Source organism: Polypterus senegalus, chromosome 6 (genome assembly GCF_016835505.1).
Source record: "Polypterus senegalus isolate Bchr_013 chromosome 6, ASM1683550v1, whole genome shotgun sequence".
Classification (NCBI taxonomy): Eukaryota; Metazoa; Chordata; class Cladistia; order Polypteriformes; family Polypteridae; genus Polypterus; species Polypterus senegalus.
Window position 1 is genome coordinate 123,015,830 of NC_053159.1, and position 15,022 is coordinate 123,030,851.

At 33.4% G+C, this 15,022-nt stretch overlaps 1 protein-coding gene across 4 annotated transcripts in view; it reads left to right on the forward strand.

Moving 5' to 3' along the window:
• Nucleotides 1-11,389, forward strand: part of LOC120531527 (clathrin heavy chain 1) — a 166,191-nt gene extending 154,802 nt beyond the window's left edge. For 2 of the 4 annotated variants that reach the window (XM_039757011.1, XM_039757012.1), the window contains 3 exons: nt 2,983-3,003; nt 8,949-9,024; nt 10,091-11,389. In XM_039757011.1, the coding sequence (XP_039612945.1) occupies nt 2,983-3,003; nt 8,949-9,024; nt 10,091-10,221 (228 nt within the window). In that variant the 3' untranslated portion in view covers nt 10,222-11,389. The remainder of the gene's footprint in view (nt 1-2,982; nt 3,004-8,948; nt 9,025-10,090) is intronic. The other 2 variants (XM_039757014.1, XM_039757015.1) reach the window with 1 other exon arrangement.
• Nucleotides 11,390-15,022: the final 3,633 nt, after the last annotated feature.

Sequence of the window (15,022 nt, forward strand, 5' to 3'; positions counted from 1 at the left end):
TTTCATTTTCCTTTTTAATCATTTCTGTTTTGTCTTCATACAGAATTTTGTGTTGGTACTTGGCCTCATGAGCACTGTTGTGTTTTGTATTGATCATTGTGGCAAATTTATTGCTTATATTTAATAGCATTATTGCCACATTGTGACTACCACTGTTTATGATATCATTACATTGTCATATAAAAGATTACAGTGCAATGTATGGTGTCAGCTCACTATGTGCTTCTCATTTAACTAAAAAAAAATTGGTACGGCTTATTTGGGCTAGACAGGCTTATTTACTTACCTATGCTTTAAATTTCAAAAACTTCTTTTGTTTTAAATTAGAAGGTAGATAGTTTGTACTTGTGTTATCAATCTCGCCCTTCAGAAAGCCATTTCTTTTTAATCACAGTATTGAATTAGTTTAATTCCTGGTTGGAGTTCCTTTGTTGTAGAGTTTGCTCATTTCTTTGGAAGGTTTCCAGCAACAATCTAAAAACATGCTGTTAGACTCCAAATTAGCCCAGTATATAAGGACTTTAATATGTATTCTATGATAGGCTGGAAACGCCTCTTTTTAGTTTATTTTATAAGCTATTGTTTCCTCACTGTTCTTAGAATCCTTGTAATTCTATACTGTAAAAAGTTTACATAATATAAATTGCTGATTGCTTAACGTAAGCCTTTGGTTGAATTCGGGTAGTTTTACATTAAATATGATAAAATTACTATGCAGTGTGTAAAATTTCCCTATTGTAACATGACTGAATAAAATTTGCAAGGTTATTTTTGGTCTCTACATTAGTCTCTTTACTGCATCTTTTGCTAGTTGTTACATTATCTACCTGCTGTGATGTGATCTTCACCAGCTCTTTACTATAGGTTGGTAACAAGGAAATTTATAAAAGTGACAAAATACTTTTGCTGACTACTTTATGTAACTTACTGTATTTATTATATAGAAGATAGAAGGCCTATTAACTTTTAAGATTTCCATAATAGACTATAGCTCAGTTTCTCTTTTTTATGATCTTATTTTTATATATTGTATATGCTTCTTGGTTTTAGCCATTTTAGTATATTATTCTAAAATGTTTTATATAGTTCAGTTAATATAAGGTGACAGTATTCTCCCTTCCTAGCTACACTAATTTTCGTAAATGGTTAACAGTGCTATTTCATGCTAACATTTCTTTTACATTGTGTTTTAGTTTTAATCTATAGAATAAAGTAACATTCATTAAATAATTTTAGATGGCTAATGTGTACATTAATGCACATTTTGACTACTGTGTGTATCCTTAATAGTATCTTAAAATGGAATTAAATGTAATTTAATTAATAAGTGAGCTTTTCTTGAAAATATTACTTTTTCCAAAAACATGCAAGTTTGGTATAGATAGTCCATATGTAAAATGTTACTTCAGCATGTGAAAGATTGAATGAAACATTAAGTTTATTTTGCATGTTGGTCAGTGTGTAGATTGCATCCTCTCCCCCATGAGTAGCTTTTTTTTTTGGTTGAATACTATATTTAAACATGTTATTTCTTGTGGATTACTCTTGTAGCTCTTCCACAATTCAAGTGAAAAATTCCTCTGCCATCTTTGTTTACTTGCAAATTTGTCACCTACTATTGAACAAGTTATAGGGGATTGTTTAAAATAATAACAACCAAAGCAGAAAATTTGATATTGAAATATGATGGGTTCAGGAAAAGTTACTTTTTAATTTTTTAAGTACATGTTTACATTTATCCTGTGCATAAAAGTAATACTCTGCCTAAAATTCTTTAATAATGTTACTTATCCATGTAGTTTCTAGTGGTGGCTGGGTAAAAAATCTGTTCGTGTTTTTGTGGAGAAATGACACTGAAGATTCAAACTCAACGAAACCCTGTGGTGACCAGTTTTGGACAATGCCAAACAATGTGTAAACCACTCATGAAAAACAAAAAATAATCATGTACCTCGTGACACATAGTTCACTATCCATTATCTATGTACATTACCCATTCATATTGTGAAAATATGCAAAATGGGTGCATGTTTTCCAAAATAATGTTTCAGAAAATTCCACATTGAATGTCAAACAGAAAGTTGTAATTCCCACAGTGTGTTTCCGAATTGACTACAAGGATTTTTGACCAATAAGTAAGAGAGAGAGAGGCTTCTGTTCACATGCATAATATTGTGGGAATTGCATCTTTCCTGTTGACATTCAATGCAGTATTTACAGGGACTAACTAAATAATTTGTCAAAAAATGCACACATTTTGCATGTTTCGCCCATATGAATGGATAATGGATATGTATATTATGTGACATGAGTTAAGGGAAAGTTTTTTGGACATTTTTCCACATAGTTTGCCATAATCCAGAACTGGTCAGTGCAGGGTTCTGTTGAGATTGAATCTTCAATTTGTAATTTCTACATGAAATAATGAGATTAAACATTTTTTTTGGTCAGCATTACAAAATATTTGGAGTAAGTATATTAAATACTTTGGTGGAATATTCCTTTGCTGGCAAGAATATTTCCAAATGATGCATTTAGGCTTGATTACGCAGTAATGAAAAAAGTAATCCTGGAAATTGTTTTGCACAGTAATCTGGGTAGTCATCCTAGTTATAGAGCTATTTATTTTTTTGGTATACTGATAATATAAAATTTAATTCAAGGAAACTGTTGGGTTCCACCACTCATGCACAGGTGCATTTTTAATGATTAGGACAATTTTGTTTCCATTCTCATTCATTATTAAGTTTACCTTCCTTAATTAAAACCATTTGTATGGTAGCCACTGCCACTAAAGATTTTACTCTGCTCTTAATGTAAGCATTTGCATAATAAAGGTCCATTATATACATATAAATATTTTTCTTTTCTCCTGCTTTAATTGGTACTGCCTTTACTTCACATCCTTTGCCTTTTCTTGCTTTTTGTGCTTAATAATAGACTTTGATTTTTCTAAGCTGCACCCTCTGAATTTCCTTTCAGGTTGATGCAATTAAGGAAAAGGTGAAAGTTGATTCTTATTTTCCTTTAAGTCTGAAGGACTGACCCTTAGGAATTTTGCATGAGATTATTTTCCCATCTTACACTGCTGCTGCTGCTTTTTCAAAACCACATTCACTTACATTAGAACCTTTAGATTTGAGACCGGAGAAATCATATGGTAGTAATGTTATCCGTTAATATGTAGCTAGCTACTAATGTGCCCACTAGTAAAAGATAAAAGGCAGCTAGCTAGCCACTGTCACTGGTTCACAGTCCCAAATTAAAGTCTCAAAGCCCATGTCAATTTGTAGAAAATACAATTCTTTCCTCTGTATTTAATACAACTGAAATATAGTATAATGTTATACATTATGTGTGTTTCTATTTTGATTTAGGTGAAGGTGTCTATTTTGATTAATAGAATCTGATTTAATGGACTGTGAACCAGTTACAGGCAGTAACTGTTAACATTCTTCAGTACTAATATTTCAGAATCATAAAGATGAAATAATTGTGTGATTTTAATTTTTTCTTTAGTGGAATTCTATCTGATTTATTTCAGCTATTTTTCTGATTTTGAAGATTTTTAACTAAAAGTGTCTGCTTTAGATTCAAAGTGGTGGATCTTGACAAGTGAATTAAAGTAGATTTTAATGTTTAAGGGACTGTTTTCCTTATTTTGCCTTTCAGCTTATCACATTTCTATTTGTTGCCTGCTATTCCTAGAATCTTTAATGTGCTCGTAATTTTGTTCAGATTCCATAACTTACACCTGCTGTGAAATGAGAAACTGCTTACAAGTAAAATAAATTTGTTAGACCTAGTACTGCAGAAACATCTTCAGGATTTTCAGACTAGTGGGCAAGTTTTTAGAAACTGTGGTTTGAAATATGGTTTGGGAACGGGCTGCAAAAAGTAAAAGTAAAGTTATTTAATTTTGTGTTACAAGTAAACCATCTAGAACAGGGGTTCTCAACCTTTATCCTTGGAACAACATCTCCAAGAAGTTAAATGTTTTGAAGTACCAACATCCTTTTTTTCCTTTCAATCTTAAGTACTGAGCGCTTAATAGGTAAAACCGAAGGTGATATTTCTGTATTTGCAGCCCCTAAAAATAAAAAAGACTAAAATTTTCATACGTTCAGTTTAGCAACAATTCAAATATGTTTATGCCATTGCCATTTGAATTAGTGAATAGCAAAATAATTCAAGTTTTTTTTCTTTTACATAGATTATTTTAAGCTACTTTTATAAGAGCATGCTTTTCAAAGCAAGTTTATCAGAAAACCGCTTTGACAGTTTTGTGACATTTGCTGTTGTGAGATTGCATCAGTGTATGAAGGAGTCAGTTAACAACACAAATGAAAAGTAATATTTAATGTACTAGACAAATGATCTCAAATTTCAAATGTCACAAACTATTCATGCTTTAATTTTCCTTCCTTCCTTTAGATTTATCCCAATTTTAAGGTGGACTTTGTGAATAAAAAGTATTATCGAATTTCTCATTAAGATTATTATTTCACAATGCCAAAAAAACTGCATTTGTTTAGTTAAATTGCTAAATTGGACACCAATCTTTATTCATAAGTAGAAGCCCTGTCCCATTCACTACCGTACTGTACAAGCACATCACCATGTTTGGCACATTTTAGGTGTTATAGTAATGGACAGTTATTTAATCTAAAAATACAGTGTATGATATGTAGCATTTGTTTAATTTGAGTTCAGCAATTTAGTATTCTGTTTTAGAAACCTCGCCAACTGCATGATTCCGAGATGTGCCACTATTAGTACATTAAATGTCAAATCATTAAAAGTTTGAAGCATAAGGCAAATGTGGACTTCTTGAAACACACTAACTAAATCACAGTTTTCCCAGGATGGATGCTAAAATCCACAGATGCTTGAGTCCCTTATATACAATGACGTATTCTTTGATGTAATCCCCACAAAAGATTTAAGATTTTTCTCATTGAGAAATAGCACTTTACACTTCGCCTTAGCCTTTGAGGGATTGTTTTGACCACTTGATTGCTTTTTAGGAACCATTTTTCTCTCAGACAAAAAGGTTACACACAACACAAGTATTGAACAAGCGAGACATGAGGCGAACAATGCTCAAACAATGAGAGCTGGAGACAGACTGAGGATCTGTGAAATCGTGGGAGGCTACGACAGGGTATGTCTGCATAGAAATTCATTCACATGGATTCACCATAGTGCTCGGCGCACAGCAAATTCATGTTTTTTGGACTTTTTTTTATTTTTTTTGCAAAATATTTTTGAACCATAGTGGGTTGAATCCATGGATGCCGAACCAATGCATAAATAGTGCCGACTACTAATTCAATTTTGTAATGAATATATGTAACAGTTTATTCACTGTTGTAGACAGACAACAATCCAAGAAATCTTGAATGGGATAAGTTGGACATAAGTTGGTTGAATGGAGAACTATAGCCATGTTCATTACAATGGCAAGATGAATGTGAAATCTCACATTAATTTATCAGGGCTATGTATGGTGCTTTATTAAATGACAGTCTGACCTCCATTTTAACTTATGTAAATAACACTAAGTCAAAACAACTACAACTTACAGCTAATCATCATGTTTTCAAGGCAAACGTGAATAGAGTATTTTTTAAAATTATTTTAGAACCAATTCTATAAATAGATTAAACTCTGCGTACCACTGGTTGAGAACCACTGGTCTAGAAGAACAAATTGGTTTGGCAAATCATTTTATGTAAGCGTAAATTAATAGCTGTTCAGTATTTCCACATTTTTATCAAAATGGAATTAAAAAAAACAAAAAAAAAAAAACACTAGAGTTCTATCACTCACACATTAAAACAATTGTGTGTGTGTGTGTGTTTGTGTGTCAAAAGCTGGTAACTGAACTGCTGTGTGCAGAGTTAAATACTTGCCATCTCCTGTTAAGCATGCAAATCTGTCATAGCGTGAACGATGCCTTGTGACGCTCGAAGACATTGCTGTTGGCTGTGCCTGCTTCCTGGAAGCTGGAATGGCTATAAAAGTCATCTTTAGATACCACTTTTGCGTTTCGGTACTCTTGCCTTTTTTTCATGCACATTTTTAACACTGAGGTTAACATAATTGGCATGTGTATTGTTTTGGTTGCATTTTCCCTTTTCCAGTAAAGCTACAGCTTGTTAGTTATTTTGTTGGGAAAGCCTTTTTAACACAACTTATAAATTTACAATAACGACTGGTGTGTAGGGAACTGAACCCAGTTAACATTGCTGGTGTGTAGGGAACTGAACCCAGTTAACATTACTGGTCCTCCCACAATCCACTTTCATACTTTCCCTTGTCCACATTGAAGATGGTGAAAACAAGCGCTGTATTAATCTTTAGTTGGATGTCATAAGGCATGTGCCCTCCCCACTCTATCCCATAATAGTCTTTCTGAAACTAGAAAATTTATATTTGTCCCTTTTGGTTACTCACCAAGGGTAGATATCTCCTGCTGCTGTTTACTCTGCTTGCTGCCTTTCTTGCATAATGTTTTATTTCAACTTCACTTCTGAAGTGGCTTTTTCTATCTAATATGTTCTAATTCTTAGTATTTGTCACAATCAACTTAATGTTCTACCTGTAAATTTCTGAAATGTTAATACAAAAATTTGGGATAAATTAAAGATACAGTGGCATGCAAAAGTTTGGATACCCTTGCTTAAAATATCTGTTATTTTCAATAGTGAAGTGAGCAGGAGACGAACTGATCACTAAAAGGCATAAAGTTAAAGATGAAACATTTCTTTAATATTTCAAGCAAGATTAGACTTTTATTTCCATCATTCACAGGTACAAAATACCAAAAAAAAATGAAAAGGGCCTGAAGCAAAGTTTTGGGCACCTGATATGGTCAGTACTTAGTAAAACCCCTTTTGGCAGGTATCACCGCTTATAAACTTTTTTTTGTAGCCAGCTAAGAGTCTTTCAGTTCTTGCTTGGGGTATTTTCGCCTATTTGTCCTTGCAAAGCCTTCTAATTCTGCAGCATTCTTGAGCCTTCTTGCATGCACTACTGTTCTGAAATCCATCCACGGATTTTCAATGATGTTTAGGTCAACGGACCGTGAGAGGCATGGCAAACTGTCAGCTGTGCCTCTTGAGGTATTCCATTGTAAATTTCGAGGTGTGCTTCAGATTATTATATTATCTTGTAGGACACATCCTCTTTTTAACCTCAACTCTTTTTTTAATATATATATATATATATATATATATATATATATATATATATATATATATATATAGAGATGGCATGATGTTTGCTTACAGAATTTGCTGCAATCCCTTTACCAGTGACATATTCCCTATGCCACTGGCTGCGACACAAGCCCAAAGCATCATCAATCCCCCCATGCTTAACGGTTGGAGCGATGTTGTTTTCCCAGAATTTGGCACACTTTTTTTCTCAAAATATACAGTTGTGCATTGTGGCCAAAACGTTATAGTTTGACTTCATCAGTTCACCGGACCTGTTTCCAAAATTCATTAAGCTTCTTTTGATGTTCATTTGCAAACTGCTGAACTTGGTGGCTAGGACGCAGGAAAGGTTTTCTTTTGCTGACTCTACCATGAAGGTAATATTTGATCGAGTGTCGCTGCACAACAGAACAGTGCACCACCACTCCAGAGTCTGTTAAATCTTCCTCAAGGTCTTTTGCAATCAAACAGGGGTTTTGATTTGCCTATATAGCAAACTAGCAAGCAGTTCTTTCAGAATGTTTTCTTGGTCTTCCAGTCCTCAGCTTGACCTCCACTGTTCCTGTTAATGTTCATTTCTTAATAACAATGCAAACTTAGGAAACAGCTACCTGAAAACAATTTGCTATCTTCTTGTAGCCAGCTCCTGCTTTGTGAGCATCAATTATTTTTCAGAGTACTAGGCAGCTGGTTATAGGAGCCCATAGCTGCTGATTGTTAGGACAAGGTTTAAGGAGTCAGAGAATTTATACAGCTTTGCAATTAGCATCACTAGGGGTTTCCTAACAATGACTGTAAACAAGCCATAGCCCTAACAAGCTATATATGGTCTGCCCAGATTTGTGCATGGTGGTGCTTTTCTTTTTCAAAAAAAAAAAAAAAATACACTAATCTTGCATAAAATGGTGAAACGGGTCATCTTTTACTTTATGCCTTTTGGTGATAAGTTCATCTTCTGCTCACTTAACTATTCACAATAACAGCCATTTTAGGCAAGGGTGCCTAAACTTTTTGCATTCCTCTGTGAGATGTTTGAGCAGGGTACATGAAGTTTTCCTCAAGGTAATGGAGAAATGGCCTAATGCTTCATATTGCAAGCAGCAGGTGTCTGCTGTGGAGAGAGAACTCTTTAGAGTTGACTGTGAGCAGTCATGTTTGGATTGATTAATGATACACAGCAGGAGGTTTTCAATATTTTTTGGTTGTGGGGGTGTGTTAGGTTAAAGTAGCTTTGTGTATAATTTAGACCTTTGGGTTTGGTTCTCTACATACATAAGTTTTGAATGTCTGTGAATAAAAGATAATGGCTCGATGTTGGGACCAGGTGTTTTTGTTTTGTTTTGCAAAGTTGTGATATTGATGAAGTCTCTTGCCAACTTTAACTGCTGTCTAACAATCAGGAGTAGTTAGCCTTTACTTCTGCTTTGCTTTGTCAGCTTTTCAAGTATTTATATACCATAGCCGCTTTAATATAATGCATACATTTTCACCAAAGTCACTGATTTGTGCTTATGACTTTGCTTTCTGTTGGAGAACCTGTTTTTGTAAAAATTGTGTCCCAATTATTTACTGTGGTCCCATTCATCTGTCATTTCTTTTTATTATCAATAAAGAGATGATCATACAAGGCTTTTCCAGAGGTTCCTTTCTGAGTAGAAATTACAAGTTTATTGTTTTTGTTTGTCTTCTTCTTATCCACTTTTTAAACCTCTTTCCTCCTTTCAGGTTGATAAACTTGATGCTTCTGAATCACTGAGGAAGGAAGAAGAACAAGCAACAGAAACACAACCCATTGTATATGGTATGAGGATCTTAATTTTTCCGCTATTAATTATTGTGTGTGTGTATGTGTTTGGCCCAGTACAAATAGGGATTTTCATAATGTATTTCATTAAAACCACCAGAGCAGGATGCAGAGCCAAATGTTTTTTTTTTTTTTTTTTGGAAAACATATTTAGTAAAACTAAATGTTTTTTTTCTGTCCCCTTTGTACATGATTTTTTATCATTGCGGTTAAAACTACTAGTTGCCTCATTAACTCAGTTAAAGTAGATTCAGAATATGACATTCCTTCATTTATGTTTGGCATTACATTGGGACTGCAGGTGGTCTTGGCAGAAATGGGCAAAAGATGAGTCAGACCTTAGAAAGATGGCCAGCTCATCACTCATGTCCATGCTCACACTTGCACAAGGCCAGTTTAAACTCACCAGCTACCTTCACGCAAATCTTTTAGGATGAAAAAAAAACAACCTATGTTTGAGGCAGTAGCACTAACCACTAAGGTACTTCTATGACATCACGCAAATCTTACTAATATAAGAGCTTTCTGAAGTTTTTTTTTAATATTCTAATTTATAAACTTATGTCTTTTAATAAATGAATATTGGTGAACCTACTAAGGCTTCCTTTTTTTTTTAAAGGCATATTTTGCCAGTTATCAGATTTTCAGTAAAAAGCAGTGATTACTGGGTGATCTGTTAATGCTGGGAACTTTTAAGAACCTTTTGTATTGTTGGGTAGTTTTTAGTTTTCAGGGTAGGTGAAGACACTTTTATAACTTCAAAATATATGTTGGGTCAATATTGGGGACATTTTTCATGTATAAAATATGTCATTATGTATGGATTTGTATATATCTTTGTTTTTTTGGTTTTTTTTTTTAACCAATCACAATACATTAACAGCTTTGGCTTCAGTTACATGTTAATCGTTTTTTTTTTTGTTCCAAGTATTGAATAATTGCGCTTTCCAAATAAGGTGTCCCTGTGCTGAATTGCCTGTTTACAAAATCTCTGTAATTTTATTGTATAATGCTATAGAGCCTATTTTTAAAATCTAATTTTAAAAATCTTTTATATTTACAGGCCAGGCCCAACTTATGCTTACTGCTGGACCTAGTGTTGCAGTTCCACCCCAGCAAGCTTATGGCTATGGTTATACTGCACCAGCCTATGGCCAGCCACCTGCTCAGCCTACTTTTGGTTATGGCATGTAAGGCACCTCTGAATAGGAATTATCCACTATTCTCTCCTTGAAAATATCTTCTAGCCCCATTCTATTAAAAACTGTGGGGAGATTGGGTAAAATATAAAGCCCTTTGTGTATTTTGGGAGGGAGGAAATATTCTTTGTAACCTGTTGTCATGAAGGACTCTAGTTGATCTACATAATTAAAAATAAATCACAAAGATTTAATTGTTTCACATTCCATATTGCTAGATTCTTGTTCTTTTTGGGTTTGTTTTAATCCAAGGGGAACAGTACAACTATGGTAAAAGTGGGGCGTTTTAAGGGCAAGTTTCCTGGCAAAGAAATATCAAACAGTTTGTCATGAAGCATCTGATTTGCACTCTTGTAGCGAGACGAAACTAATGTAGAATCTCTTTAATTTTTTGATGTACGTGAGGCACTTGTATTCTGTCAGTCTGTAAAATGCATTTAATTATTGTATATTCAGATAAAAAGCTACTATGTTCTTAATGTTAGAACATATGGTTGCCGCTTCCATGACTATGAAACACTAAGTAAATAACCGTATATTCTACACAAGAGGTGTATTTCAATACACTTTATGTTAAATGCATACAGACATTTAATTAGAAAAGTATAATTTTAATTCAACCTCATCCTATGCTGGTTCTCCAGTTCAAATGTATTTTGGTCCTTAACGTCATTTTTTTGTTCACTCCACTTGTAACAGATGACCTTATGTTGTGCTGTATACAGTGCTCTTGTGTGAAATCATTCCATTGTTTGCTTTGTTTTTGAGGCGGGGGGAGAAAGGAAACATTTTCAGACCTGTGTGTATTTACTGATCTTGTGATGAGGTTCATGTATGCTGGTTATTGTGGTGTTTTAGGTCACTGTTTTGAGTGTACAGGAGAAAGATTTAAAGAGTAAAAATATCCCCAAATAAGGAATTTGCTGTCCGGTCACTATTGTTTGTGCAATTTGACCTGGTAAATCAGTTTAAGAATAAAAATACAGGACATGGTCTATAATGTTGTTGTTTTTTTTTTTCTTTATCTTAAATACTGTGCATATCTACTGTATACTCAGTTACATGTATATGTGTTATGTAAAATTGTGGTTAATAGCATAAAAAGCTTGATCACTGTCATCAAAGGATAATGGATCTATTAAATGATAGTCATTCTAACAACACACAGACATGGAATGAATCTTGTTCGTCATCTGTTGTGGTGCACATTTTTATGTTGGCATATATTAACTGATAGCAACCATCAAAAGTAATTGTGCTTGGATGCACCCCCACTCCTACTATACTAGAAGTAAGTTAAAACTGCTTCAAAATATTTGTAATATGTCTTACCTTTTTTTCCAGAAAGATCTATATCATTACAATGTTCTTATTTAAGTGTCCAGTGTTTTATCTGCAATTTATGGTATACTGTATAATTATCTCCATGTTCCCTGCTGATTAGGATTTTTGCAAACTGGTAAGATCAGTGTATAAACGTAGGTAGTTGTTCAGGTCCACATTGTTTAGTGTGAATATATTTTTTGTACTGAATTGAACCATTTTTCTTGATGCTGTTGGCTAGAGTAGTACTAAAGGTACAATATGTTCTAGTATACCAAGCAAATACATATACTGTACTTGTGTACAAAATGTGGATTTTTTTAATACTTTTATCTATACCCAGTTAGACCCAGAGTATCTGATTTGCTTCACTAACTAGTCTATATCCAAAGTACCATCTCAATTAACCTGTGTAGTGTAGAAGTCAGGCTACAACTAGCACCAGAATACACAGTATTGATAAATGAGACAAATCAGAATTCTCATGTCCTCTTACCTCGCCATGGATAAGGACTGAGGTAACCCAACAAAGCTGCACTTTTTTAATCAAAAGCAAAAGTGGTGCAGAATTAAAAAAGAAAAAAATTCTATTTTGGTAAATCTTGGTTTAATTGGAGTGCCTTATTTTGACTGCAACTCCATAATTCCTTGGATATGTCTTATCAGTTTGATGCCATGAGAGAGCAGTCATTATTCAAAGCAGAATTGTGTAAAACATTGTAGCCCATGATTTCACAAATTCACATCAGAGCCAACAATAATCACCTCCCAAAAAGGTAGGTGCAATTATTAAAGTTACTAGTCAGTGTAGATAATGAGTACTACATTTGCCTAATCTAATTAAATCTTAGCAATTATTGTATGCTTTTGGCAGAGTAGTCCTTTGGATTAGTTATATGAAGCAAAAAACTGAAGTGAGATTAGTTTTGCTGATACAGATTAAACCTGAATAATCTTGCTTTCTAAATGCCTCAATGCATTTCAAATGTGGATGAAAACCTAATGCTTGAAGGAAAAAATTCAGTGTACTATAGAGTGTAGTCAATCTTATGGAAATAGACTTATCTGTAAATAAAGTTAAAAATTTAATTGTTAAATGTGTCAGAGAAAACAAAAGCAAGTAAATGAAATACCTGCTTGACAAATGACTTATCTGAACATCACACAATTATTTAGTAACTTTATATGTACAAGAATATGCAGTCTTTGTTAAATTTGTATATTTTACTGAATGTGCATCTCACTCTGTAGACTTTGTAAAATAACACAATGTATTGAGAGAGTATTGTCCTAATTTCACCCACGATGGCCACTGTACGAAGTCAAGCAAGCAAGCAAGCAAGAAATGTATCCTTATCTGGACATATTACCAAGAATATGTGATAAAATCTGCAATTTCCAGATTAGTTTTGCTCTCACAAGCATACCTCACAAACATGGAAACACCTTTTCTTAAATTGAAACCTGTTCAAAGTGGATGTATTGTGTATAATTTCAGGCTTTTCTTGAATTTGGGCCCCCAGTAGCCATTAGCTTCATTATAAAATGCAAATGTGGATCTAGTTATATTTTATGAATTTATAAAATATGCCTCACTTTAGAATGCAATTTCATATGGCATGATTGTAAAGAAATAAGTTACAGCTCAATAACTATATGATGAATTAAACAGATTGGAAAGAGACTGGCTTGTTTTATTTAAAAAAATAAATTATATATATATATTTATATATATATATATATATATATATATATATATATATATGAAAGTTCAAGTTCTACAAACTGAAGACCGGTCAAGTCTTGTATAAGTGTGATCGTTCAACTTTCTCCAGGTATTGTGCCTACAATAAAAAAAATAGCTTGGAATTACTAGTAAACAGCTCAGATAGGCTACAAAATAATTTAATAACTCAATTTGGCTGCATGCCATGTCCTATCCTTGACAACTCTTGATTGGTTTAGCTTATATATTGGTTATTGGTGCTCAAATATTTAGCAGTAGAGGAATGCAGTAGTGCTTTTTATGCAACTATTGGGAACATGTTATTTTGAATAACAAGATAGATGTAAATTTTTTGCTTGAAACTTTTGCAGTGTTTCATTTTCCATAAAGAAACATCAACAACTATAATAAGAAATAATAATCATTTAACTGGAGTAGCATAGGGTAGATGTAGATGTGGCAAAATAAACACTTAAAATTAATTGTAACTTTAGACTTTGAATGTAAAGGTACAAGCGTCTCCCAATTGGTCTGACATTTAAACTTGCTTTAAAGTTCAGTGTATATCCTCTGTTGTTTAATGCCGTGATTGATGGTACTCTTTATATTCATTTCCGACTTGCTAAAAAATTCTTCATGCAATGACTAGATGATTATATTGGGTTCTTTTCACATAATGGCATGAAGTGAACATAGAACAACCATTAAATATTTAAATTATTATCCTTTAATTTTATTTAATTTTCTTATTATACATTGTGATGGGCAAGTCAGTTTAGCTTAGGGACCTAAATTAAATCGATATTATGCAACTATTTTATTTAGGTTATGATTTTGATGCAAGCTGCCTGTTAGGCTGTTAAATATGCATCTGCCATTATTTACCCTAAATTTAGCAAAAGCAGGCCATTATAGTTGGTGGTAATGCTACCAATTGCAGTGTACTGCTGACAGTTTTTCATTAGGTGTTGTCTGACATTGATTTTGAATTCCCCTTGCCCATGAAACTGATTTGAACCTTTAGTTATATTTTTCATACTAAGGCATGCATTTTTCCTCAGGTTAGAAATATTAAACCTTCAGATTGTATCTTAATATGCAAGTTTGTTCATTTGTGTGAAACACGGCAGACTCTGGTGATGCATAGCTATTTAGTGTCTGTGTTTGGTGTCAATTCAAAATCAAGTAACTAGGGTACTAAAAAGTAAAAATGATTGTGTAGTTCTGAAACACAATATACAACTATGTTTTAAAATTCCCTTTTGCCAAAAAAAAATTGAAAATACATTTGTCCAAAAGCTACCTAATATAATACCTCTTTTGTAGAATCAATAATGATTCCAAAATGTAAACTTCTCCTAAAATCTCAAATAGAACTATTATAGGAGGCAAAAGCCAGTAGCTGGTATTCACTCCATAGACCACCCCAAACCTGAATTGCATGTTTCAGAGTGGTATGGCGCTGTACCCTACCTGTCTTATCCATTTTAAATTGAGGCTCAAGATGTATTGCTTTTCAAAATAATTACGAAAAACTGCCTGGCTTTTGTCATTGCCAAGTCTCTCTCATTCTATATATGTATATAGTATGTATTTTGCAGGCAGTATGCCGTTTTATTTTAAGCATTACATGTATAAAAGAACTCTGGGCTTATAATTGGAATTGCACTATAGAAATTGATTCATCAGTTATTTGACGTTATGGATAATAGGTTACACATTGGGTGTAATTCGTTGCTTAACAATT